Source organism: Pagrus pagrus (assembly GCF_965226575.1).
Source record: "Pagrus pagrus genome assembly, chromosome: 3".
NCBI lineage: Eukaryota > Metazoa > Chordata > Actinopteri > Spariformes > Sparidae > Pagrus > Pagrus pagrus.
The window spans coordinates 28781308-28809017 of NC_140187.1; the positions used below are offsets into that span (position 1 = coordinate 28781308).

The window sequence follows — 27710 nt, forward strand, 5'->3', positions numbered from 1 at the left end:
TTCAGACAGTTAAAAACAGTGAAAAGCAAAAAAAATGTTTATCATTTGGACAAGGGTATGTTTTAAAATTCATCAAGTTTCAATCCAAAAGTTTCACCGAACAATGTTGGCAGAGCCTCCAAAGTTTTGAGTGCTGCGCATTGTCTGTATCCAATCACTCTAACCAGAACTCCAATCTGCTCTCTGTTGGTGGCAGCGGTTTCTCTACATTCATGCAGTCAGCCGGTTGTGACAGAGCTGCATTTAACCCTCAATGATGTCGGTGTTATCGAGCACAGCGCTCTGAGGAGTCTCTGAACACGAGCCCTGATACGCTGTGCACAAGGGCGAGGTGAATCCTTTGGATCCATGGGGAGACGCGGTGGCACAGAAGACTGACAGCATGTCTTTGCTTTTTTATTTCACTCCCTCTCTCCTTCCCCGAATCTGTTGCCGCCATCCTGCTGACTGAAGCCTATAATTTGGAATGTGTATAATGGATAAATTAGCTGTCGGCCAATAAATCTGCGGGAAGGGAGCCATAGAGGGTTCCTACGATCTGACCCAGGAAACTGCGCTGTGAGAATAGTGGAGCACAGAGGGACGAGATGTGGGAGGACGGAGCGCCGTGAGTTATGGCTCCGCCGGGCCATAAACAAAACACAAGCAAAGGGGCCTTTGAAGCTAACAAGACCATGGAAGGGTCAAATACGTAGTTAGAGACATTTATGTGTCTTTGGTATTCAATGAGCTGGCCCGATGGAAAACATGTTTTTAAATGAAGAAGGAAATTTGGACAAAAAACACTCAGAGGAAAACTTTTTCATACAACAGCTTTCGTCGAGTGAGGGAATGATGTTACGTGTCATTTGTGAAAGTCCTCCCTGCTCCTCCGGGCCTCTGTCTGGTTAAGGAGAAGGTTCTGCAACGCACCGGCTCCTCTAGCTGACTGACTTATCGCCTGCCCTGACCTTTTTAGTCAGAGAGCAAAGAAATGACTCAAAGTGAGAAGCATTAGCAGGCCGACTACAGATAATCAGGGTGCCACCATGCACTTGTTTCAGACCCCTGTGAAGGTCGCTCAGAGCTAATGGGGAAGGCTTTCTTCTTTGACTTTTACATCTGGTGGCTTATTTTTCTTTCCTCTGGTTCTCAGTGAGGTCCTTCTCGTCACTGTTTTGCTTGATTTCCTCCAGTGCTTTGGTTTGTGACCAAATACCTGACAAAACTATTGAAATTCCTGTCAGCCTCAGGTGTTCTCTGTGGCTGTAATTGGTTTAACATGCACACTAAATTAAGATGAAAAGCATGGTCAATATTTGCATAAGTACAGCCTCGCAGAGCTGCTCGCAATGAAAGCAGTCTTATTAATGAATTTCCATTAAAATGAGGAATGAACTAAAGAGCATCTGCTTTGTTTCAGTAGGTAGTATCAGTGAGAGGTTCTCCTTTCTTAATCCACCCACCTACAGTGTGGATTCTTCTTTCATAACAAAAAAACTCTACTTTTGTACTCCAGATGGTGTTAACTACTGACAATGTGTCAACTTTTCAGAGATCATCAAAATATAATTGAGTGATCATCCAAATCTTTTCACTGCATCACAGGGGGCCGATGCTGACACTCTGTTTTCAAGTTTTCCCTCATCAGTACAAATGACAAGGACAAACACTGCTCCCCGTCCCCCCACCACACTCCCCCAGACACTTCCCAAGAATCCAAAAGCAAAACATCACACGAACAATGACATACAGCTGACAGAAGACGAATATGTGGCATTAAGAGTGAGAGTATATACTAGACTGACAAATCATAAATCAGCATGACAGATTTGGGGCACAGAGTTAGAAAGACATGGGTGTTTAAGATACCATGCAGGGTGATGTGAAATACTAAATTGATTAAATAGTGTGCTCAGAATTACAATACATGTGTTCAAACAATTTAAAGCAGCAATAATTGAGCTCTTTGGTAACTCGTGGCAGCAGAACAAGCTTTAAACCAGAGCTGCAATCAATAATCAGTAAGTTGATAATCGGTTAATTGGTTTCAAGAATTTTTAAATGAAAAATTCTCTGATTTCAGCCTCATAAATGTGAATATTTTCTGGTTTCTCTAGTCCTCTATGACAGTACTGAATATCTCTGGATTGTGGACAGAACGAGACATTCGAGGACATTTTGAGAATCACTGATTCACATTTTCCACAATTTTCAAACAACTAATCGATGAATTGAGAGAATAATTGGCAGATTTATTCTCAGTAAACGTATATTCCTTCTTTCTTAGTTTAGAATTAAAGCAACATTATGTAGAAATTGGCATTTTTGTGTGATTTGCCCCCCACAGTTTCTGAGTGCAACACCGTCGTAAATACAAACCCCAGGTCTGTAACATGATGTAGGTGCTAACTGCAAACAAACCTCATTACACTCTAACAATGTTCTGTCTTGTAAACGTGTATGTAACGCTGTGATCCTTCCCAAGCCAACAGTCCGTGGTGATGTTTTAGGTTTGACTTGCGTAGACGAAGCTGCATATGTGAAGACCTTATTTTCCTGACGATTTGTTCTGTCATCCTCCTCGGACTCCTCTGTGCCCAGATACAGAAGCCCTCATCTGCTCATGATAGTCAGTAGAATGGGATTATTTGTTGCCTTTTTCAAAGCTTTCTCTTTAGATGAGTACACGTTCAGATGCAATGGGAGATTTGGTTTAACAGAGCCCGTCTCTGAGGCTAGAGGGACTTTCTGACAGGTAAAATATGATGCCTGACAGAATGCCATATCAAAACCTCCACATGATCAGTCTTTTGATTCCGATCACATCCCACACTCCAACTTATAAATCAGATTCGTACATGTTGTCCAGGCTCATATCTCCTGCAGGTAAACAACATGTTCCCATGTTCTCTCCCGTCCATTAATCACTGAAATGTCTCTGTGTCGTTCCATCTCGTTCTCGTGATAAATCAGAACAGCCGGTGGATTTTTATTATTCATTTTATGTACGTGATATATCCGGTTACCTTTGGAGGCCTGCTCATCTATCCCACCTGTCACGTATGATTTTGCAGCGTGCACGTTTGAAATAAGAGCGATAAAACGCTGTAAAATACAATCAAGTTGTCACTTCTTAAAAACAATCCGACGCTTGTATTTCATTGTTGCTCCTCTTGACATTATTGCAGGAAGCATGAGAGATGAAGTCAGTCAGGACACAGATAAGAGTAATTTACAGCTCTGCACAGTGTGTGTACTCTCCCAGTCCATACAGAAGCTCACTTAGAAAACGTCATGTTTTATTTCAATATGTTTTACTTCTAATTAAGTCTTCCGAGACCTCGATTTTGGAGTGATGTTCTATTCCACAGTGCATGAAAATGTTTTGATTGTGTTTTTATTCAGTCAAACTGTCGACTTTCTTCACTTCAAGGAGAAAGAAACATCTATAAAAGCATGAATCCATTAATATCTAGTACGGTTATCATGGCAATCTTAATACCATGGACTTCTGAAACTACTGATCAGTCATGCAAGTCAAGGTCAGAATGATTGCTCTACCCTCTAATTAAAATGTGGAAATAATACACAGATCACTTTTGAAGATATGATTCCAATTAGCGACGAGGGCTCGAGATTTACTGCCTCAAGTCAGAAAGTGATATTTTGCGTTATTTTCATTTTCCTCTGCCGTGCTCCAGTTTTACATCAGCACTATTTTTTGGGTGCAGCTTCAAGTTTTATTGTGAAGCTCACAGTTTTTTTTGGAAGAGAACTGTTCAAATATTCAGAGGTCAGACAGTAAAACGCTCTGAGGACACGGCTCCACATCTAAGTGCAGCCCTGTTTTTGACTGATGTTCAGACATGGTGTGTGGTTCAGCACTTCTTTCTGTTTATCCAGCAGCTTGTTCTCTTTAATCCAACACGTGATGCGTGCCAACACGGCCTCAGCACCTGCTGAACTTGCTGGAGTGATGTGGTGCCTCGGAGGTTTATCGCACCGAGTAGAAATGCGGTTATCTTAATTTAGGTCATTCACAAAATCAGCCACAAATGGTTCCTTTAATTGAGCTCCACTGTCTGAGGATTTGTGACTATGACTGTGAGCCTGTAAATGTTGCAATGTGAGGGATAATGTCTGCTTGTCGAGCAGGTACGAGCCCTTCAGCACTTGAAACAATCAGAATCCTCCGCGCTCACAGGCAGTGGAGGAGCCGCCTCCTTATCAGTTAATGGATGAGTACACTGGAATGTCGGCCTGTTCCCCCGCGCAGACATTTAAACTGATGAGTCCCGCTCTCCAGCCCAAACACAGGACCGTCAAACGGGTTGGGGAGACAACCACTTTCATCCCAAAGATAATAAAAACACATGGGGGTAGTAAAGCCAAGTATGTGATCGACTTATCTCCCAGCGTTCTGCGGTGGTTGGAGGAGGAGGAGGGGTGGGGGCGTCCCAGAATTGATTGCTGGAGCTTTTTGTTTGCCTTGCATGCCATATTGTTATCTCCCATTAAAAGAGTGTGTAACAGAGACTCGTAGCCACACATAAATCACATGGCTTGGGTTCGGTCAGGCTCAGGGAGGAGTAATCAATTATGCTCCGGCGGACATAGAGGAAGAGGCTGAGCTTGCACCCTGGCTGCTCCTCTCATTATCATAATCATCCCTGTTAAGAGACGCAGAGTTGAAAAGACAAAAGATGAATGCATGATCTACCAGGTCTGAAGACGGTAGGGAGTTGCATCAGGGAGGGAGATTCAGTGGGGACGGGTAGCAGGTAGTTTTAATGTGGGTCCATAGACAGTGTGGTCAGTCGTAGCTGGAGGAGACGTACATTATTACCTCTGACACGTCCAAAGTTTACCTGATGACACATCATGTGGTTCAGGGAACGTCAGAGAAAATGACCCACGTGACGCCCTCCACGTCTCTGTGACTTCCGTAAGTTTGGAGATACGACGCACCAGGTTTGTTACACAGAACCATCTGGAAGGGAGCCACAGGAAACTGTTTTTTGATGAAGAGCGAGCACTTTCAAAAAATAATTGGCAGGTGATTGGACAAACCATCTGTCTATCGCAGGCTCGCTTCAGCAACTCAGATCAACAGCAGGAGAGCGCTGCCACCAGCAGAGCCAGTTGGTGAATCAAACTTTTACCAAAGTCAGCTGAGAGAAGAGCGAGAACATCTTTTCCATGCAGAAAAGCCTTCAGTGACGCTCTTCACTCTTATCTCAGCCAATAAATGCTGCCTGTTGTTCCTCAAAGGCACTGACTGTTCAGCCACAAGCACAGAGCTCAGCGCTGCCTCACAAGGTCAGATTGGACTGAAAATCATAGATTTGCATTACAAACTTGAGGCACAGAGTTATTTTTAAAGGAAACATTCTCTGATTCATGCCTCTGAGATGTGAATATTTTCTGTACTCTCTAGTCCTCTGTGATGGTTAACTGAATATCTCTGGATTGTGGACATTTGAGGACATTTTGAGAATCACTGATTTACATGCTTCACAATTTTCTGACCAAACAACAAATCGATTAACTGAGAAAATAACTGGCAGATTCATTCTCAATTAAAATAAACCTTAGGTGCAGTACTTAGGTTTAATCAGAGCTTCTGTTTGTCTGTATGCTCTTGACAGCGAGGGTGATGAGAACCTAGAGAACCACAAGAGTTGGTTGCGTGCTGTAAAACTAAAACAATGAGCTGGAAGATGCTAAAATTATCTGCAGAGCAAGAACGCTGTCAGGACGATGGACAGTTTCCACGTTGCACACACTCATCGTTAATATCAAAACAGTGATTAGTGCAGCTTTAACCTCAACTATACCTTAATTAAAACATTGCAGTGTGATTTAAAAACAGATACAGATCAAACTCCCAAGTACTGAATTTGTAAGAGCACTCCAGTCAGATTAGCACACTGCATATTAATGTGGCCCTAATTGTTGTCGCCTCATTAAAAAACAAAAGAAGCGTTTGATGGAGGTGAGCTGACAAAAGTGGTGCATCAGCAGAGTCCAGGCCGCTTTTGTCCTCAGTAATGAGACACTGAGCTGCTAATTGAAGGATCATATGGGACTGAGGGGACGAGGTCCCTCTAACAGATGGTGGGAGTCTTGAGTCAGATAAATAAACCATTCGCCCAGCAAGGAGATATCGCTATGTGAGGGAGCCTCACGCCAGAGACAGCTTGGTGACAACATAAAAGAGCACAGCGAGCTCTGTCAGACATTAGTTAGGAAGCGATGGACCACTTTGTTTGGCTGAGGAAGAGCGACGAGAGATGATGGAGGGCAGCCACCGCTGAAAAATCCATGCGAGGGAAACATTTGTATTGATGATGAGAGAAAATGAAAATCACACATTTCTTTGCCTTCAGCTGTCAGATCTGGACAGCAGGGATCTGTGCTGATTGGACTGTTTTATGTTAATGTCCTGCCCCACTTGGACTCTGACATGAAACACAGACAGCCAGCAGACTTCTTTTTTTGCCTCAGGACTTCTGATATCATCACTACAATTTGGCAAATGTACACGAACAGAGAGTCTGAGTCTGGGACTCCATTAAGAAAACATATCGTGTATTTAAAAATGTATTCAACAAGAGATCAAGGCAGGCTTCATTACCCGCTGTTAAACTCTACAATAGTGATGTTCAACCAGCACCAAAGGAAATCAGGAGCAGAAGTGAATCCGACCGCGTGTTAACATTCATTTTTTTTAAACCTGACAGATATCATTGTGGATGATGGATCGCAGACCACCCTCTGATGGATCACTGCGCAATCAGTACTGTCTATAGGACTGGATGGACTGAAGCTGTGAGGTTAACTTCACTCTGAACGATCTTACCGTTTGCATCAGTGTTGAATCACCTGTTCATACATATCGTTAGAGGGCATGATTTATAGATCACAGGGAGCTTTTGTCAGGACAAATTCTCAGATAAAATAAGTTGTGAAAGGTCGAAGTCATGGCTCGCACACACAGGTGTTTCTACCTCTTCGCCCGATAAGACTTCTTGTGAGGTGTGTGCGTGGGTGTAGAGAGACTGTTCATGATTGACATTTCCTCTGACTCTCCCATGATGACAGCGGACATTCTGACCTGTCGGAGCAGGAGAAGCCTACAACATTAACCATGGCTGCATTTCATTCAGGTGAGCTGGTTCCAGGGCTCTGAGCTCTGGCACTCGCTCACCGTGACACATGAAAGAACAGAGCAATCATTATTGTTATTGGTGACACCTGTGCTTTTCCTGCTTTGACAAGTCAAAATGTCCACTGTGAGAAGGCTCTGTTAGTTTTGTTGCACCTTGTTGTTAGAAAGAGAGCTCCAGTTTGGTGATGTTGTGTACAAATAATGTCATTTCTAGTCCTTTTTTTCAGAAAAAAATGAAGTCTGAAAACATTTAACCATGAATGTATTATTTAGACCTGGATACACAGGCACCACTCAGCCTCGCTCCCAGTTTTGCCCTGTGGCAGCAGGCAGCATTTATAAAAGAGACATCTGTAAAACTGCTGACAGGACACCTTGAAGTGCAAACTAGGCTGACTCTTTCTATTCTGAATTTTGATCCATGGAGGTTTTATACTTTAAAACTTTCCTCGGGCCGAGAACGGCAATTTAAAATCTGTGACGTCATTATTATCATCATTATCCACAGAAATGTCGACAAAACAGCTTCACTTCCAAACAGTGCTGCAGCATTCTCCTGAACAACTGAACGTTTTATTTAAATAAACAACCAAAAGAAAACATATATGGCTCTATACAGTCTGTCAGGCATAATCCAAGTCTCCGGAAGCCCGAAGATCCCAAACTGATTTGAAAATATACTATTTACACCCTTTTAAGCCAAAATCTCCACTGTAGCTGCTGAGCTAAAAGCGTCACACCGTCTGAAGTCGGTGCACAAGCTCAATTTGGGATCTCTGGGCTTCCGGAAACTCGACTTCGGCGAGACACGCTGTATGGAGCCATTTCATGTTTTTTCAGTTGTTGAGGAGAATTCTGCAACAGTGCTGCTGTGAAGGTCCAGAAATGTTTTGTGAACTGTAACTTCACCAGAATGGATAACGACTGAATTTTCCATTTCTGGCATCCTTTGACTGAGACGGAATAAAGGATAAGAGTAAAAGGAGCTGGATTTCTGCACCCAGACAGTAGGTTTCCTTCTTTCAGAGGAAGTTCAAGGCTGCAAACAGTGTTTCTCTTGGACAAAAGCATTTTCAGATTCCCACGGTACAAAGCTCAGCACAGCAGAGCCTGCTGAGCTCGTCTCTATGAAAAACACACTTCTATGTGCTGGTTTCTGGCTTCTTCCTTCCCTTGTGCGGCAAGCCAACAACTCTTACAAATGACAAAGTCCAACAACATTTGAAAGCTCATCATATATAAAACAATAATTTATTATTTCTCTCATTTTACAAGACATCAAATTGTGTGGCTAACTATGGATTTGTAAAGCTGTTATTCTGCTCAATACATGAAACCCTATGAAAGCAAAATCGACTACAAGGTGTGCTTGAACAAACACAGACATTTAAATTTCAATGTGAGAAACATCCTGCTCTAAAGATACGCACGTACACAATGATATCATGTTATGATGCTCTCTACATTATGGAACAGATGGTACATCGCTGGTGGCAGTATTAACTTTGGGAGATCAGCACCATTCGAGAGAAATTCAAACTAAAAAAAGTGGATTTGTTACAAAAATTTTATTTTTTTAAATTTACAAAAGTCCTTTTGAAAAGGATTACGTGTTCTACCTTGCAGGAAAATAGCATTGTTTCCATAAAAGCATTAAGTATGCATAACAGTAAAATACTGATAAGAGATATATAGTACGAACAAAATAATGTAAAATAGTGTAAATGCTGGCTGTTTATGTATGGCACACGGGCTTTACACACTTTCCAAACCTTCCAAAAAAGTCAAATATCGTGTTTCTGTTTTCCAAAATTATTCAAAAGAGCAAGCACAACGGTAGAAAAGGTACTTGAAGGAATCTGAAAAAGTTTCCAAAATCATCCCCATTGCCATGTCCCATTCATGTCGAGTCCAACCGTCATCTACAGGACCTTCTCTTCACCGCGGAGGGGGAACATGTTTGTCCAGAAAAGGCTGTCCTTATTTCCTATGTACAAAATGTTGCCACATTGAACGAGGCAGGAATCTCTACTCCGACTGGTAGTGTCCTATGTACAGTCCATCGCGCTCCAGTCTGTCCTCCTCTGCCACCTGAACTCCGAGCAGGACCTAGACTGTGGTCACAGACAGCAGTGAGTTGTAAACCCTCGTGCCATCAGGTGACTTGGTACCATGGGTCAGCAGTTCCTGGATGGTCATCCAGTTGTCAAATATTTTCTTATTCCTCTTTTTCATCATCTTTTTGTGGCTGAGTTCGATAATGTTGGGCTCCTTTTTGTCCTCTGGGCCGGTCTGCTCCTTCAGACAGTCGGCTCGGCTCTGCTTCATGAACTCGCGGCGCTGCCTCTGCTCTTTGGCGCGAACTGCGTGCTGCTTCCTCTCCTCCTTGCTCCAGTAGCGGCCCATCTTCAGCTCGCTGATGGCGTCGTCGTCTGTGGTCATACCGCTGCGCTCCTCGTGGATGCGGAGGGCGCGCTCCCTCAGCAGCTTGTCCCGGATGGGCCGCTTGGTGATGTAGCGCGTGCCGTCGCTGCGGATCTTCACCTTCCACTCCATCTTAGGCTCCAGGTCGGGGCTGTTGGGGTCCCGGCACATGCTGACCAGGCTCATCTGGCTCTGGGCGTACTCCACGGCTGATTTCTGCTGGATCAGCTGCATGTAGCTCTGGTAGTGCTGGGCGTGGGCGGGGATGTGGGCGTGCTTGTAAGGTGAATGTTGCTGGGGGTAGGTCCGTCCAGACTTACTGGACTCCCTCCTCTCCTTGCTCTCCGCCTGCAGGGCTCCGTCTGGATCCTTGGAGGAGCCTCTGCTCCGGCTGGGCCCGCAGGCTTCTTGGACCGGGGACAGCAGGGGTTTGAGCATTCTGCCGTTGGAGCTGGTGGAGCCGGACGCCCCGGCCTCATTCTCTGCGCCTCGGCGGAGCGAGTTGTCTGGAGACAGCTCCAGCGTGAGCGGGGTGCTGCGGCAGCTCTCACCAGTGTTGTAGGCGCTGGAGCTGTCTTTGTCAGATTTCTCTGGCAGCTCTGTGATGTCCGACAGCTCATGGCGGCGTGCGTCGATGCTGGTGTTGTAGTTGCGGAAGCCGCTGTTGTGGAGCATCCAGGACTCACGGCACTGCTCCCTCAGCAGCTGCATCTTGTGAGCACGGACGATGTTCAGGCACTCCAGCTCGATGGTGCGCAGCTCCTCGTTGAGCAGCTCCAGCTCCTTGTCCACACCGTCTTGGTCCTGACCTCCTGCCCCACCACCCTGGCAGTACAGACCCTGCGCTCCACTGTTCCTCATCTGGCACTTCAGCTCCAGGAGCTCCCGGAAGCGCTCGCACTCATCAGCCGTGATGCCCAGGAAGTCGGTGTCGGCGTAGTCAGCGGAGATGAACGACTCGCTGCTGAAGGGCAGGTCGATGCTGCCGAGGGTGTCCTGGCTGTAGGTCAGCTTCCTGCAGCTGCCCAGCGTGTTGGAGGCCGTGGTCTGGTCGTCACCGAGGTTCTCCTGCTCCGAGCTCTCGTCGTTTCTCGTGCTCTCATCGGTGCGACCGACTCCGCTGTCCTTCTCGTGGTGGTTGGACAGGAGTGTGGCTGTGTCTGTGGTGCCTCCATCCTCCTCATGCTTCTTCTGTAAAAAACAGATAATACATGGCTCAGAAACAGTGCTGCATTGAAAGAGAAAGTAAGGAAATGCACACTATGTAATTTTTACCACTAGAGGTGGAATCAAACATATAAGCGTGGGATCATGGGAGTCTTTGTTAATTAACCACCATTCCAGATGAATATCTATCCGACATGAGGCTGAAATATTCGTGGCCAAGATAATGTTTTTAAATGTTATTCATGTTGTGTCAAGTCATGTTTGCAGACTTCCTCTCTTGCCCTCTGACTCTCTCCTGGAAGTTAAAACGGCTGACAACTAAATGGAACGCAACATTACCTGAGTAAACTTGTGGATTTCTCTGGTCTGAAATTGTTGGTAACGTTTAGGTTGAAGGTGCAACGTGTACCATTTTTGTACTATTACTACTTTGGTTGAAAACATTCAAAACTTCACTAAGATGATCAACAGAGTCGTTTAGCTATTGCATTGCAAAGCATGTTTAGCATGCTAACCTGCTCGCCAAGCCCAGATCCACTGCTCCTATGATAGTGGTCCAAATGCCGACACTGCCTCAGTGCTTTGAACTCCCAGTCTGCACTGCAGTACTGTAGCTGTACGGCTAACTAAGCTAACTAGCCAACAGCAGCTACAGTTGGCCAATTTTCACACATTGCACCTTTAATGTAAATACAAAACCTAAAAATACACATAACAAAGGTTGTTTTTAGACATAACAGAAATGTTACATATCATGTCTTTAAGAAGTCAATGTTTTGACTTAATATAATTTATCTATTTTAACATCTACTGCTAAAAATGCTACTTAATTTAAAACTACCTTTTAATTTGAAGTAAACCTACAACAAAGACTTCACCGTCTGTTTAGTTTAGTCAGTGAGTTTGCGCTTTTTCATGTGACAGTCTCTGTTTTCCACAAAGGGAAAAAAACGTTGCTAAAAACAATCAGACAGCTGTTGCCCTCAGCAGAATTGGCTCGGCCGAAACAATCTATAGATGAACATATGTGTTCGCGCAGATTGATTGTGCTACTTTGCCAATTCATGCTGTGCAAATGTGTGTGTGTGTGTGTGTGTGTGTGTGTGTGAGTGGGTACCTGCTGCAGCATGCTGGCAGTGAACTGCATGGCCTGATGGTGCTGCTGCTCCAGCATGTCCATGTGGAGGTCATCCAGGAAGTCGTTCCTGTCATCATCCATCCAGCCCTCGTCCAGCTGAGACGCAGCGGGCAGAAGAGACGCCTCATTAGCAAATATTCATCCGCAAAGTTTTACTCAAAAATGCAACATCTACTATCGACGGTGTTTGTTTGTTGGCATGAAAACAGAACTCGCTTTGAAGAACACAACGTATCTGGTTCCAGAAGTGATCATATCAGGGTTTAACATGAAACACCTTGTCATTAACCTTTACAGAGAGCACACCCTTAATGACTTCCTAATTACCTGGATCTCTGGTCTGGCCACCAGCAGAGAGATGTTCTGGTTCCCCTCACTGGTCAGCAGCATCACAGCTTCCTCTCGATTCTGGATCTCAACACCGTTGATCTTGAGGGACAGGAGGAAATATTTAAAGGCCTGATATTTTAACACAAAATCATTATGATTATGAAACTCCTGAGATTGCTGCCGACTTACCTGAATGATTTTGTCTCCTTCTCTGATTCTGCCATCCTTTGCAGCAATGCTGTGTGGATCGATCTACAGAAAAGAGAACGAGAGAGTCAGAGATTAAGGTTACTGCTCTGAGATCATTACTGTGTTTAACCTTCACATTTTTGAGCAAACATAATCACTGCTGAGAGTCCGCACAGTTGCTGTTTACTTACTAATGAAGTATGTTTGAGACCACATACCTCACTGATGTAGATCCCAGCCTCGTCCTCATCGTCAGTCCTGTAACAGATCGTCAGGCCCAGCTTGTCCTGGATGTTGGCTCGGTACAGATCCACTTCCTGGTGAGACACATTCACTAATTAATATCCCACACATGGAGTATGTTTAAGATATTTTCCAAGACTGAGTGGAAAACGGTAATGTATTTGCTGATGTTTTTCCAGTCGGACTGAATATATTGACTACGAAATGGGATCATGGAGCAACAGTGATCCATCAATCACTGTAATGAATCTTTCAGCTGGACGCAGGGAGGCCATTGGCTTTTCTTAGAGACCCGCTGACAGAATGAGAGATGATGCAGTGGACTGCAGACAGGCAGAGTCCCGTTTTTCACATGTCAACACCTGTAATCTCACAGATACAGATAAAGATACGAGCGGTGCTGTTCTTGGAGGGCAGAGGACGGGCTCTGTGAGGGTTAACCCCCAAAAACAGAGTCTCAGCTGAGCATGAACATTATCTATTCCATTAACTGCTTTTAAGCAGCGAGTCGGGGGTATGAGCCAGACTATCTCTTGGCCAGCTGCAGATTTGGTTCCCCCAGCTATTTGTAAAACCGTTGCTAAGTTTGTGTGTGAAGTAGTGTTGTCAAAAATACTTAATTATCGGTAAATATCTATACTAAATATTTTCCACAGTTAAATGAGTATTAACAAGCTGTGTTTTCTTGCTCTCCCCTCTTTCCAACAGCAAGTAGACACACATGTACACACACACACACACACACCGCTGCAGTGTCTGCACAGGCCTGCCTCCTCCCACTGATCTGACTGTGGTCAGGAGTTAAATACCTTAAATGCTGTTGGTCCTAACACAAAGTGCACAAGCCTCGTTTTATTAATCTTTTAATAAAAATCTTAAATTTGATCACTGTTGTGTCAATTTTTGCCATTGAACATGGCATCGAATATTGATATTTTTCAAGCTCAAAGTTAGAAATTTCAGTATCGTGACAACACGAGTGAGAAGTCGTTCCTAACCTCTTTTTCTAACGCCTAACTTATCCATTACTCGAGAGATACTTTATCAGTTTGGCTACGTTAGCTCAGTTAGCTACACAGCAGCTGGCCTGCATGTACTTAGTGTAAAAATGTAGTAACAACTTATCTCCATGCAAGACGTAAGTAGTTTGTTTGGTGCACCCCATTTTAATGTAGTGTTGTGAGAATCTGCACTAAGTAAACACTTACATTATGACTAAGCTATGTTTGAGCGGTTGGTGCAAATGCCATGGAAGAAGAGGAATAAACAAAAACTCAAACCGTTTTTTTCCATCTGCTGAAAACCCAAATATTTTACAAAGTTAGGCACAAAAGCTAAGAGGACATGCACTGTATTATTTCCAATACATTTTTGGGCGAATTGTAAACATTAATGTAAGCTAAGAGACAGAGCATGAAGGCAGGGCAAGAAATGTAACCTATCTGACGCAAACAGAGTCACTGGATTGTTTGTCAGTCACTCTCCTCTAAGACAGATAGTCTTTCCACAAGGACACTGGGGTTAGTCAGTACTTTGCCTTCTGTGCATCTGCCATTAGCCGCCCTGAACTTTACCTCTCTGGCCTCAGCCTCACGGATATCATTAATATCAAACAGTAGGTGGCTGGGCTTTAATGGGGAGGGGGTGTCGGGCTTGGCGGAGGTCACTGAAGGAGCACAACAAAGGCTTGATCATGGCCTCATCATGGCCTCACCCAGGCATTGTTAGCGCGCATCATCAGATTCATCACTGCAGACCTATTATCTGTGCCATCTAATTATCTGCCGGGCCTCATCTCCACTGCGTAGGAGCCGAGGAAGACTTATTAGGCTCTTGTCACTAATAAGTAATGATGTCACCGTTGTGCATCTGCTGGAACAAACCAGCAACTCGATTCCTGTCTGGCCTACATCTCAGTGTCTGCATGTTGGGAGAGCGGCCCATCAATAACTGTGATATATCAGGATTTGTGGTCGCTAGCAGGGCCATTGGACTGGAGACACACAGGCGACCTTGGTTCTGCTTATGTACCAATAACGCATCGCTGTCTGAATGTAGATCTTCATTGAAAGGAGGAGAGTGGAGATGAAGGGAGGCTGCTGATGTTTTTTTTTTACCTCATATTCCAGCTCCTCACGCTCTATGTCCTGCTGTATGCCCTCCAGGAAGTCATTGGGGTCGAAGTATGCATGTCCTGGAGGATGCCTGGGAGAAGACAAAGAGTGTAAGATAAAGTGGACGGGAGCGGGATGTAAATTCAACGCGCACATATAGAAAAAAAAAATCATTTACTAACACATTAATCAATCTTGGATTTAATTTGCCCCAGATTTTGGAAATTAAATGAGAAGTAGGGAAGAAGTAATGAGTCAATGTAGAAATCACTCTTGAATCAGTTATATATGAAGCTACACCCACAGGCTACTCACAAATTAACATGCCCTGTTATTAATTTGACTCAGAAATCAATTAAAGAAATCACAATTATTCATTAAAGGGCAACTGCAGCTGACACACACTGTAAAATGTAGCTCGACTTTGTGTGCTCCAGGGCCCAACACACACGCCCACCCACACACACACACACACACACACGCACACACACACACACACACACACACACACACACACACACACACAGAAACAATCGATGCAATTTGGGAATATGCAAATCTAAAGGAAGTGAACCATCATTTTAATGTGTCTGCGTGCCCCGGAGGAGCAGCCATCTCCAGTAAGTGACAGGAGGGACATTTTCTCCTCAGACTTCAGAGACATGGTGGGCGATCACAGCACGGTGGTCTGCAGGAGAAGATAAGGTGCTGCTCTCTTAATTAAGGTGAAAGGTCTGATTGTGTCTAAAAAGTGAAGTGACCTTTTCAGCACAGCTGAGTTCTGAAAACAAAGAATTCCTATATCCTGCCATTAAAAATGCACTTCTTTGAAAGGTGCTTAATGATCCTTTTGTTACCGCAGCGATGATAAAACTTATCAGAGGTTTTTAAAGTCATTTTTAGGCCAGTCAGTCTCTACTCAACTTCTCTGACCTGGGTGGTGTGTAAAACTTTATGATACAAATAATTTTCTACCGAGCGTCAGCACACTCGGCTGTGTCCTGGCACAGAAGGACCAAATACGGCCCAGATTAGGGGTTCTGTGGGCGCAGACGGGGCTGATTTGGGCCCAAAATCAGAAACTCTTCCACTTTAAATAATTTTCTACCACTGTCACCATGTTGAACTATACCCTGGCACAAGAGGACAAAATATAATATAATTTTATACCAAGTGTCACCACACTCGGCTGTGTTTTGGCAATGGAGCACCGAATACGTCCCAGATTTGGCAGCATTTTCTGGGTGTACGTTGTGTCCATTTGTCCAAATCAGAATCACAAAATGGGCATTCAGACTGAGAAAAATGTAAAGAGGTGCGTTGGTTGTGATGTATTGCTTCAGTTACCAATAAGACGATTTAATACAATCCAGAAGTGCTGGTAATAAAGTCATAAATCCACCAGTTTGAAGGCATCTGAGACACCAGAACACTGCCTACATGGGGGATTATAATACACCAAGACAGGCTTCTCAGACGCTGCAATGCGCTGTGGCAAAAGTTGAGCCGTGTTGAGCCAAGCAAAACTGTGTTGCCGGGGGCCTCTGTATCAACACCTGCTCATGGTCGAATTTAAATCAGCGAGGGTGCTATTTTTTGTTCGTTGTGTTTGCTGTTGTTTATTTTAACACTTCATCCCTCATCTGACAAGATGTCCAGCAAACCCAGGTGTGCCAGATGTAGGCCACTGCTAACGAATACATCATTTCTATAGTGATCGAAGAGGTAAATTCTGTGTTCTTCATCATCTCTACGGTTGTTTAATCAGTGGTTATTTGCATGTAGCCAACATGTGTTATGAGACAGATATAGGACACAGCTGCAGATACAGGACTTGAAAATGGAGGAGGGCCTGTCTTCTGCCATGGCAGCCCAAAATAAAGATCTCTGTTGACTTACTCCTCTGGAAGCAGATACTCCTCCAGCTCCGTCATGTGGGGTGAAGATGGAGGCAGCTTTGTAAGGGCCATGATGTGCTGGAGGGTGATGTCGGTCTGGGTGCTGCTGTCTGAGACCTGGGAGTCAGCGGCCGGGCTGACCAGTTTGGGATGTGGGGGTCGGCGCAGAACCTGGACCATGATGGGCTCCTTGGCGGTGCGGAAGGCCTCCACCGCCTGGTCGTGGGTGGCCTTGGAGAGGTCTTTGCCATTGACCTGGAAAAAGAAGAAGAGAGGAACCAATCAGCGACTGTAGTGTCTGTTTGGTGTGTTGATGGAGAAGAAAGAGGAAGGTTTTTTCCACTTGGTGTTGTGATCTGATGGCCTGAAGAGGCTTTTCATTATTCCAAGCGGATGTGATCATTATCTCTGATGATTAAGGCCTCACATGAAGCTCTGTGCCCACACAATCTCAGCAGTGATATCTGTTTGAGAAATGACTCATTACTGCCTCAGCTTGTTTTACAGGGTCACAGTCGGACCAAGCAGAATAAGACCTTAATTAGGAAGAGTCCCCCTTTAATTAATCAAGGTCATTAGCTGAGGCTGCACGGAGGAGCCCTCATTTAGCTAAGTAATTTCTCAGCAGAGGATAAATTTGACCTGCTGTCAGAGACAGTGGAGTGGGTGCCGCGCTCCAACCTGAAAAGATTAATTTGAGCAAAAGGCCAGAGCATGTCGCGGAGAAGAGGCTAATTAAGTTTGGTTGAGCCACTTAAAGCCTGTGTGTGCTGATGAATGATGAGCGCGAACCCCGCTCTCAACAGTCTGTGTCACCGGATCTAATCAGACTTAAAATTAAATAAAGGAGATTTAAGTCTGCGTACAGATCTACGCTGTATGAAATGTCAGCCAGAGCAAGTGGATTAACTTTGCGATTTTTTCGCTTTGGCCCAAATGCCACCATGTCACTGTCCACACAGTAATAATACACCACACGGCTGTATTAGCAACATTAGGCTGTGAAGAGGGAGATTTTATGGGGCATCAGCACATGGTCTAAGCTCAACACCACCACCCCAATATAACCCTACACTGCTAATTAAGAGAATAAATACAAGCATGTTAACGTTAACAGACTTTTAAAGAGGAAACAGACGATGTTCACCCCCTCTGAGTAGCAATTAACAACACCATAGGACCAGGTGAGGTTATTCATTTAGTCTAAAATGGAGACATGAAAGACGACAGAAATGGTTCCAGGCTGCCAGCCTGACTTCATAATGAAAGACTTGTCTACTGCCAGCTTAATTACTCTTAAGTGTATAGCACACAGTACAAAACATTTAAAAAGACATACAAAAAGCTCTGCCTCTGGGTTGGGTTGGCAGCCATGATACATATCACACACAGAAACTGAGAAACACCCATTTGCGTCACTATGAAATAATGAGACTAATGAGAGAAATTAGCAATCAGGAGCACAGCGGGGGAAAGGGTTAAAAGTATCTGGAGTGTTGGTAGGTTTAGCAAAAACCAAAGCAAGGGGCACAGAGTACAGAGGTTGTGTCCTCGCCGCAGCGGCCCATGGTCTGAATCTGACCCGTTGTCCTTTGCTGCGTGTCATCCCCCCATCCCTCTCATCCTGTTTCCTGTCCATCTTCAGCTGTACTACCAAAATAAAGCCATTAAAAAGGCCGGAAAAATAATCAAAAAACAAAACAAGCCTGTGAACTTCAGAGGTGAAGTCCCCTGCAGCCGCCTGCATGAAAACTGCATTCTGGGTCAGCGGCAGCAGCAGCAGCACACTGGCCCTCTGCTTTATCAGGCTTTACACAGAGCTGCTGTTCCGCTCTCAATCTCCACATCACACGGAATTTGTTGGTTTGTGATTCCTGGATGTGTTGAAAGCTTTGATAGGATCTCAGCCCGGGGCTCTCCTCATTTCACACACTCAACGCTCCCACCGCCTGCCTCTCTGACTGACACACACACACACACACACACACACACAGACACAGACACAGACACAGACACACACAGACACACACACACACACACACACACACACACACACACACACACACACACACACACACACACACACACACACACACACACTCTCTTTAGAATGAAGCTACTTTCTAGCAGGAGTGTTGCAGGTCATTAGGCGTGTCATAAATCTTCAGCGTCCCTCCTCGCTCCTCCTGACGTGTAACATGCATGCAGGTCCGTGTTTGAAAGATTAATTTTCTGATAAACACGTGGCTGGTTGGTGCGCCCGCCTCCGGCCAAGGCTGCCTCATCCGAATTCATGGCGTAGTTCGCCGACTTAACTGTGGTGCTGCGACATAAGGAGAAGCAGTGATATTACATCGCCTCCAGGGAATGATCACCGCGTATATACAAAAACTCGACCCAGACGATGTAAAAGCTGAGTACATATTTCTATAAAGGAGTACGTATAGATTGAAGGCACTGGCGCTGTGCTGAGAGGAAGGACAGAAGAGGAGAGAAGTTAATGCAGAAGTTTGAAGAGGCCCACTAATAACCAGAGCAGATTAAAGCTAATCCTAGTCCTGCAGGATAATTGGATCATCTCAGTGGACTTAAACTTCTACTTCTTCTACATTAAAAATTAATAGCTCATCTATTTGCAGTCTGCTCTGAATAATTCTACATGGGGAAACGGGAGTTATCGTATCACAGAATACTGATGTAAGAAATCCCGCTGAAGAAGCTGAGAGTTAAGACCGCTGCCTTCTCACGCAGAGAAAGAACGAGATCCAAAACAAGTGAAGAGACGTCTAAAAATCCCTGTACCAACAATAAGCCTTCCTGAAATCACACGGGACCTCACATCCTCAGCCATCTTTGTTTCCCACAGCGAGCCACGATGTTGAACATCAGCTGAGGAATACAAGCGCCTTTGTGCTTTCTTCTCTCTGCATGCAGGCTCCGAGCAGTCAAACCTGGTTGCCAGGAATCCCGGGGCTACTTGAAGGCAGTGAACCAGAGACAAAGCCTTTAGCCCCCGTCTTGTTGAGCCCCGGAGCATTCTGCCTCAGTGCTCTCAATGGGGGGAGCCTCCTCCCAGCTGTGGAGGGGGTCCCACGACCTCCATTCACCGCGCTCACCTCTGACACGGAGCGGCCCTTTGCAGCACACTGGGAAAAAACACACAACACTCCCCTGACACAATACACAATGCTTCGCCACCGCTGGGCTCTCCGACTACGCCGTGTTAACCCTGCGCTCAGACACAGCCGCTGTTCAGCTGGTTGTGGCTCGAACACTTCTGGTACCCTGAATACCTGTTCAGCTGTAATCTGAGGCTCGATTTGCCTTCGAGCTGTTGTTCACGTCGACACAACGCAAGGATGACTGACACGCAGAAATGACTCTGTCAACCTCTGGTGCATCCTTTGAGAGGGGTTTCAGTTAAACCCATTTTAATGACAAGAGGGCAGGAAGGCCCTACTTAAAGGAATACTAATTAGGTCTAACTCAGGTCTGTTGCGTTAGAGACACCGGCCTGGTGAGGAATTTACACAGCTGTGGCTTTGTTTCTCATTTTCTTTAATTAAAATATCACATCGAACCTCTAAAGCAACAGTATCCCTGGATTTCAGATCTCCTCATCGCCTCATGTGATGGCTACATCAGCCTTCAGCCCTCTGGGTAATAATTAGGGGCAGCAAGGGTGAGCACTGCTGCGAGCCCTGCCCGGTATCTTCCATGGAACGCAAATCAAGCTGGATTGAGATGTCAATGTGAGAATCCGTGTGTGTGTGTGTGTGTGTGTGTTTGTGTGCGTCTATTCTGTGATTGCTAACCTGCTGCCAAAGCTGGTTATCTACCAGGCAGCGAGCTCAATCTCCTGCATTATTATCTTTGTATTATGTTAGATGGGGCGAGGCTGCCCCAGGTTTTCATTCATTCCTTATTCAATCAGTGAGTCTCACTGAAATTGAGCTTTCTTATTCATGAGAGCCCCGATCACAAAATAATAACAAACAATACGATAGTAATTTTATATTATTATGACATTGAATTGACCGCTCACCAAGTCAAGGCCCACCCTTAGTTATTGTTGCTATGCCAGTCAATTTTTCTGTCCTTACATTTCAAATATGCAGTTCGATCAATCAATCAACCTTTATTTATACTTAAAGATCATTGTTGTGTATCCGTCCAATATCAAAGCAAATTGATGTGAACTTTTGAAATGTTGCAAAAAGAAGGTAAATAAGATACTTCAATTTACTGATGGGAACACGGCTAATGACAACGGTGGCAAATTTAGCCTACCACTGAAACTTCTAGTACATTTATTTAACATTTCCAGCTGACTTTTATCAAAAACTATCAAAGATTCTTAAATATGCATTGGTAGCTTCATATGCTATCATGCTAAAAGACTACGGCTAATGTCTTACGTCAACAGTTAGCATCCTCACAAGATGAAGGCTAGTATAGAAGGTATGGCAATACATGTCAAGTATGATAAGTAAAAATAAAACATTCGACTACTATTATTTCAGTCCAACATAGCCCCGTTTGGCTACTTAGCTTACATATTTAAACATTTATTATAATACATATTTATTATAATAATAATAAAAAACATTTGAATACATGAATGCAAAAACCTGATAGTCTGCTAAAGAAGTAGTCACTGACAGTAACAAAGCGATCTTCAATAAAAGCCTCTGTGGCAGCACAACCCCCTCTTCTAATCATCATCATACAGAGGAGCCGTTGCAGGATATTAAGTTAATTCACTGACTGTGTTGTGTAACATTAGTCTTTGATACGACCATTCAATCACCATGTAATCCTTTAATAAAGAGGAGAAGAACATCATTAAAGAGCCAGTGTTTCTGCTCCTCGGGGAAACGCAGTGAGGTGAACAGAGTGGAAACTCTGCCAGCCAAACGGTGCCTTTCAGAGGCGGGCGGAGGAAAACCCTGGGAACTTCACTCTATAGATGAGCATTTTAAAGAGCCTTGAGAGCCGGGCCGCTCGCCTCCTCTTTCTGGTCGGATACACTTCTTAGACGAATTCTTCAAAGTCTGTATTTCGGAACAGAGAGGAGCGCTGACGTGATAGAGAGCACGAAGACTTGAAGGCTTAGCTTCCGGGGGGCCTATATAACGTATGAGTGGCTGTCTCAATGTGGGTCATTCTACTTGAAAAACACAGTTAATCCCTCTTTTATTTCACTTTTAACCGTTTTCATAAGAAAGAAAAAAAAATTCAAGGACCAGCCAATGATTTCTCAATGTGTGTGTGTGGATGTGCACGCTTTTAAGTGTGTCCTGAAACCTGAACATGTTGTTCTTTTAACTGACTGGACAGAAAACAGAAAAGTCCCCATGAAAACACAGCAGTCTTTATTTACCACAGTGTGCGAGCTCGCCGAGGATTACAGGATAAACAGCTAAAAACGTAATGCTGACTGAAAGAGACACCACTGTGTACTTTCACCTAATCTGATTCAAGCGTGGGACATTGTATTATCCACAGTGGATCAATTAAAAACCCCAAATCACATCCAGGATGCTTCCTGCTTCCTGTCTCTGGTCTCAAAACTGAAGGTGAGAACTGTTCCTTGACTCTTAACGATCATCTGCTTCATCCACTGTGTTTTTGAAGGAGCTCTGTAAAAATGAACGTTGAATCTTAAATAAAAAGGAATGATTTTCTCTCTCAGGGATTTATAACTAAAACTCCTCAGCCTGCCAGCATTAACCTGCGATCATTCACACAATTCACAGAGACTTGGACTTAAAGCTAATCTGCAATAACCTTGAAATGAAAGCAGACAATACTCAAAAGGTTATTTGAGAAAACGGCAAAGAGATATTGAACGAAAGCACCTTTAGGCTACTCGAAGGAGGCTGGAGAAGATGGCCTGATCAGAGTGCAGCTATCTGCCCCTCAGTACAGACACAGTATAAGAACAGAGCTATAACTAAAGGTGGAATAGTTGAGGGTAATATCAGCAAACATACCGAAACCCAGTGTTGTGTCATGCTTCATTAGCACTGTTATCTCATTCCACTACCCCAGGCTTCCCCTCTCGTTCCAGCCACAGCAGCTCCACACACATGCAGAAACCCGCACAGTAAACACACCTTTTCCCTCCGAGGGCTGACGGCACATTGAGCTCCATGCTGTGTGTGCAAGTGTGTTTATTCAAGTCAGCAAGTCAAGTTTGCTCCAACAGCGATCAAACAGAGCTGTACTCCGCTGGAAGAAGGGGAAGCATCTCACGCAAAAAACACAAAAGTATGATAAAGCCACATTAAGCCTCCTGGATGTCCGCAGACGGACACAGAGGCTCCTTTTTACAGCCTGATGATGAGAAATAATCATCCTCAGCCCTCCGAAAGCGCCAAACAAGATGGAGCTATTGAGTAACTGCTCGCAGGCCACACATGTTTAATTCATTACAGGGTGTACAAATAAAGCACTTACAAGGTGCGTGTACGCTAATTTTACAATCAGCAAACTCTTAATCATGTACCTAGCGTGGTAATCAGCTTCATGCTCCGCTGCTCTTGTAAAACCGTCGCTAATTGATGCAAATTAAGAGCACTGCGCTACAGGAAACAACCTCTTTTTTTGGGGGAAGAGGGAGTTTAAATGATCCCGTCCCTGCCTCGTTGTAAAAGGAACAGACTGACTCATCTGTACACCGCAAACTAACATCTGTGACTCCCATATGGATTTAGAGTTGTAGTGGGTTTCTGTTTTAATGAATGTACCATTTACTAAGCAAAAAGCTCCCAATCTCTGTCACTAATGTCAAAGCTAAGGTTTGAAGATAAGACTCATGGGAGTTGATCATTATGATCGACAGCCTTGAGTAGCGACACTAAGCTGTTTGTCGTCCTTGACGCTCTACATGTATATATTGATCGCCATCTATATGTGGTATTGCTAACAACGGATGTGAATGTCCACTTAAATAGTTTCGGTTATCAAAAATCCAGTGAATCCAGAAACAACCAGGTATAGATGCCGTGTCTTGATATGTACAGTCTGGTCTGACCTCCAAATCTTTGATTAGTTCAGTGAGTCATCAACTGCCCACTGATATCTGGCTGGAGAAACAGTCGACCAATCAGAATATTGCAGGTAGGATCAGTCTACAAAATTATTAGTCAGTCAAAGAGCGTCGTTTTCCCAAAACCAGAATAATAATCGGTGCAGTCAGACCTTTGACCAGTAGTGGAGATTGGCTAAGCATGAAAAGAAGTACAGTATGAGTAATGGAGATGCCACCTTACAGTTATATATACAGTATAACCTGCCACCTAACGACAGAAATCAAAAATGTTGACAGGGAAATGGCAACAACTGCACAGATTAGTTGGAATTCTGCATATTTTTTGATCATTGCGAAAAAATGCAGGTTGACTGCTCATATCAACCGCTGTCATATCTTCTGTTTACCCCTCCACCCCCCACCAGAGCAAATAATAGGCAAACATATTCAAAATGAATTAAGTGAAAATAAAGGGCGATTCAGTCTGATTTACAGGCTCCCTTTATCGGCTGTCACTCATAACATAAACAATGTATCTCTTGTGAAAAGTGTGACATTCTCACGTGCTACATCAGTGAGCTCAGAACTCTTTGTAGTTCGGCTTGCACAATCGCTGCTGGCTTTCTCACTTCTGTCAGGATGTAGTTATATCTCTGTTGTGGCTGTGATCCCTCTTTGTCACTTGCTTTGGACTGATGGTGAGCACACGGGCTCCTGTGAGTGCTCCCCTGTGGCAGCCCGCCACCTGCTCCACTGTTTAACAGATGTGACGGCACACCGAGGCTGATCTTGGCCGTTATTAAAAACACACAGTGTCAGGCTCCGGCGGCCACGCTCGCTAGCTGGTGATCCCTGCTTTGTCTCTGTATGCCGTCTGTGTCAAGCCTCATTACAGGGACAGGGACAGGGGCTGAGCGAGCCATCTCTACTGGTTCTCCTTTTCTGTTGACTACTTTGATGACGGGGGTCTCTGTGGGGGCAGAGGATTGAGGGGATGAAGGGTCGTCTTGTACAAATATTTCCATCTCATTTTTCTCTCTGTTTGGTCCAGAGGATGTCATACTGAGACCATCTGGCACTATGACAACTTGGCTTTTTGAGCTGAGCATGACATCTTTGCTGCCTTCAATCAGAAAAATGGCTAATTAGGCAGTGGCACATGGAAAGTGTCAGATAGGAATTTCTTCCAGCGGGCTCATTTGTAAACTTCCATTTCTCAGCAGATCAATCGTTTTTGGTTTAGATGCTGTTCCTCTGCGGGGAACGGAGAGAGAAAAATCGACAGAGAGGGACGGATACAGAGAGACATAAGAAAGCGAGGGACTAAGCAGACAAACAATAGTCCAGATCAGTTCAGCACGGATCAGAGCCTCAATAGCCAGCTTGTGCTAAAGCTCTAATTAAGCTCTGGGTCTTGTAAGAGCCGCAGCACGGCGCCACAGCCATTACGGGCTGCTTTTGGAGAGATTTAGAGCCCTAGGACTGTCAAACAGAGTTTCCAAGGCCTCTACCTTGAAGTCCCTGACAAAAGCAGCTGAGCTTACTTCTCCACATGGTGCTTACCTTTAGCTTTGAAGAAAGGAGCGAGGGGTTCGCCGCTGTCAGGAGGGTCAAGTTTAAAAGGGAGCACCGAGCCTGCTGGAGCTCAGGCCTTTAATGATCAAAACGAAAAAGGGAAAACGCTTATCTAAAACGCCATGTTGGCAGCGTTTAACAGACCTTAACCATGTTTGACTTCCAGTACATCTCTATCGACACTCAGCGCTGTAAACAAACATTTGCATAAGTGCAATTCCTTTGAGAAAGTAGTGTATGCAGATACTGAAGCTCGTCATTAATCCTATCCAAACAGACTGCTAACGTTACCGAGTGCTTCTGCTCCTGCCAGGATGGATAGGACGCCTTCAGGTAAAAAATGATGTGCAGTCTGTTGACTCTTATAAAACGGTGTAAAACCATATTTTTCATGCTTTCATCATGGGAGTTGGAACTAAGGTGTTTAATGAACTGGAAAGATTTCAAGTGTTCATGGATTATTAAGTCCTCAGAGAGATGACGGGGAGAACACAGTGGGCGCTGTGCCAGGCTCGCTGATCAAGAGGATCTGCCTGCATTATCAGCAAAGAGAAGAAAGACCTCCCAGAATCCCCCCAGAGGTACAAGCTCGAGACGTGCCCACACAGACTTCATTTACCACCATTGACTGTGCCAGGGAAAGGCAGAGCACCACAAAAACTCTTACAGTTGATGCAAGGAAAAGGTTTGCAGAAAGTGTGAGTCCTGTGGCATGATGCCCTGATCAAGAACCAGCGCTGATGTTTGCGAGTAATTGAACATCATCATTACTTTATGAGCTGTTTCTGTCAGAACAAGACTCAAGTCAAGTTTCAAGTACCTGGGGATAGGTCCAAGCATCAGTCCCACATGCAATTTCTACCCCTTCCCCTACACCTTGCCCTTCACAGCTGAGGAATATTGGTTAAAATAACCCCCTATGAAACCGGACAACCCTTCAAAACCCTCATACGTCATCAGTTTTTTTTCGATGGTGTTCAAGTGAACAGACACAGCCGGAGTTCTCATAACCTTCAGTTTGAAGTGTGCCTCTGGAAAAACCTCAGTTTGGAGGGCCATGTAGCCCGAACACTTCACCCTACCACTCTATCCCAACATCCCAACAAGAATTAGGACACCCTAGTCCTAGGAGTAACCTTGCAAATCTTAGGGGTAGGTTTTAGTGGTAGGGGCAAAGGGGTGTATTGGTATTGTGAAAATGTCGAGCCTACACAAATCAAACAAGCCCTTAACCGTAGCTGACTATGACCATTGTTGCAAAATCGCAGCACTGGGTTGAGATGACTTTTGACTTCAAACATTGTGTTTTCAAAGTTGTTTTATCAGGTATTTTCTACGCAGCGGAGACCAATCACTTCAATGCACTTTGTAAAACCTACAAAAATTATAAATGTGCTACAGTCACACCTGCAGAAGTTTTACAACCAGCCGCAAAACTCAAATACCCAAGGTTAATGCAGGCAAAATGAGCCTGAACTCTGCCTGAATTAACAACTGCTAGTAGCTGTAGGTTATGATTGCACTCTCTAGGTGGGCAAATGTAATGATTACACACACAAAGTGTGTCAGAGTGTTGATCATTGTGGTATAGTTGGCCAAAGGCCATGAAAACTTCAAATTTCTCATTCTAGGTGAATAGACACGCTGTTAAGCCCCTGGTTGTATTATTACTGCAATTAGTCACTCTTTGAGTTAAAGAGAAATAACTACAAGGTGTGGCCTTGGAAGTTTATCAAGTTTAAAAATGATCAGGATTTTGCTTTGAAGTCTTTCAAGTCTTGATTTTGGCAACTCCAGTCTGACTCAAATCCAAGTCAACAGTCTGCAGCTCCGCCTGATGATGAGTGCCAGAAACAGAGATATACAAATTAGAGCTGTGCCTTTTCTCTACGTGACTGACAAGAGGAAAACCCTCATATAACTTTTCTAAGAGAAAGTAAGACAGAAAAGTACAGCTACAATGATCCGTCAATTTATCTATCGATAGAAAGATAGAGGTGTCTCTCAATCTAAACAATGAAAACAAAAGAAGTAGTTTGATGATGTTGAGAAGCAGTGTGGGAGTTGTTGTCTTTGTTTGTAAAAAAAACACCGTTGCTGAGGAATATCTGTCTGCTGTGACTCAGGCAGACATTAATTTCATGGGCGAAGTGATGTTTTATTTAAGTTTTACATTGTATTTAGTCATGTTCGGTGACTTCCTTCCTTCCTTTCTAACATATCATCTGGCATTTACCCGAAAGTTACCCTTTGTTGTTACTCTGAATAAAAGCACAGACTTCCCAGGGTTTTAACATCTTTGAAGCATTTGGGGCTCTGAAAAACTGTCATGGACATTTTTCACCAGGCTCTGACATTTCATAAACAAAACGATCAATCAATTAAGGAGCAAAACAGTCAGCAGACGAATCGATGATAAAACTACTCGTTCGTTGCAGCCCAA

At 44.3% G+C, this 27710-nt stretch overlaps 1 protein-coding gene across 3 annotated transcripts in view; it reads right to left on the minus strand.

The window, feature by feature from the left end:
* Positions 1 to 8373: 8373 nt before the first annotated feature.
* Positions 8374 to 27710, minus strand: part of pdzrn3b (PDZ domain containing RING finger 3b) — a 103449-nt gene continuing 84112 nt past the window's right edge. For all 3 annotated transcript variants that reach the window (XM_084346680.1, XM_084346679.1, XM_084346681.1), the window contains 7 exons: positions 16658 to 16911; positions 14762 to 14849; positions 12620 to 12718; positions 12402 to 12464; positions 12210 to 12311; positions 11862 to 11978; positions 8374 to 10768 (listed from right to left, as the gene is read on the minus strand). In XM_084346680.1, the coding sequence (XP_084202806.1) occupies positions 9263 to 10768; positions 11862 to 11978; positions 12210 to 12311; positions 12402 to 12464; positions 12620 to 12718; positions 14762 to 14849; positions 16658 to 16911 (2229 nt within the window). In that variant the 3' untranslated portion in view covers positions 8374 to 9262. The remainder of the gene's footprint in view (positions 10769 to 11861; positions 11979 to 12209; positions 12312 to 12401; positions 12465 to 12619; positions 12719 to 14761; positions 14850 to 16657; positions 16912 to 27710) is intronic.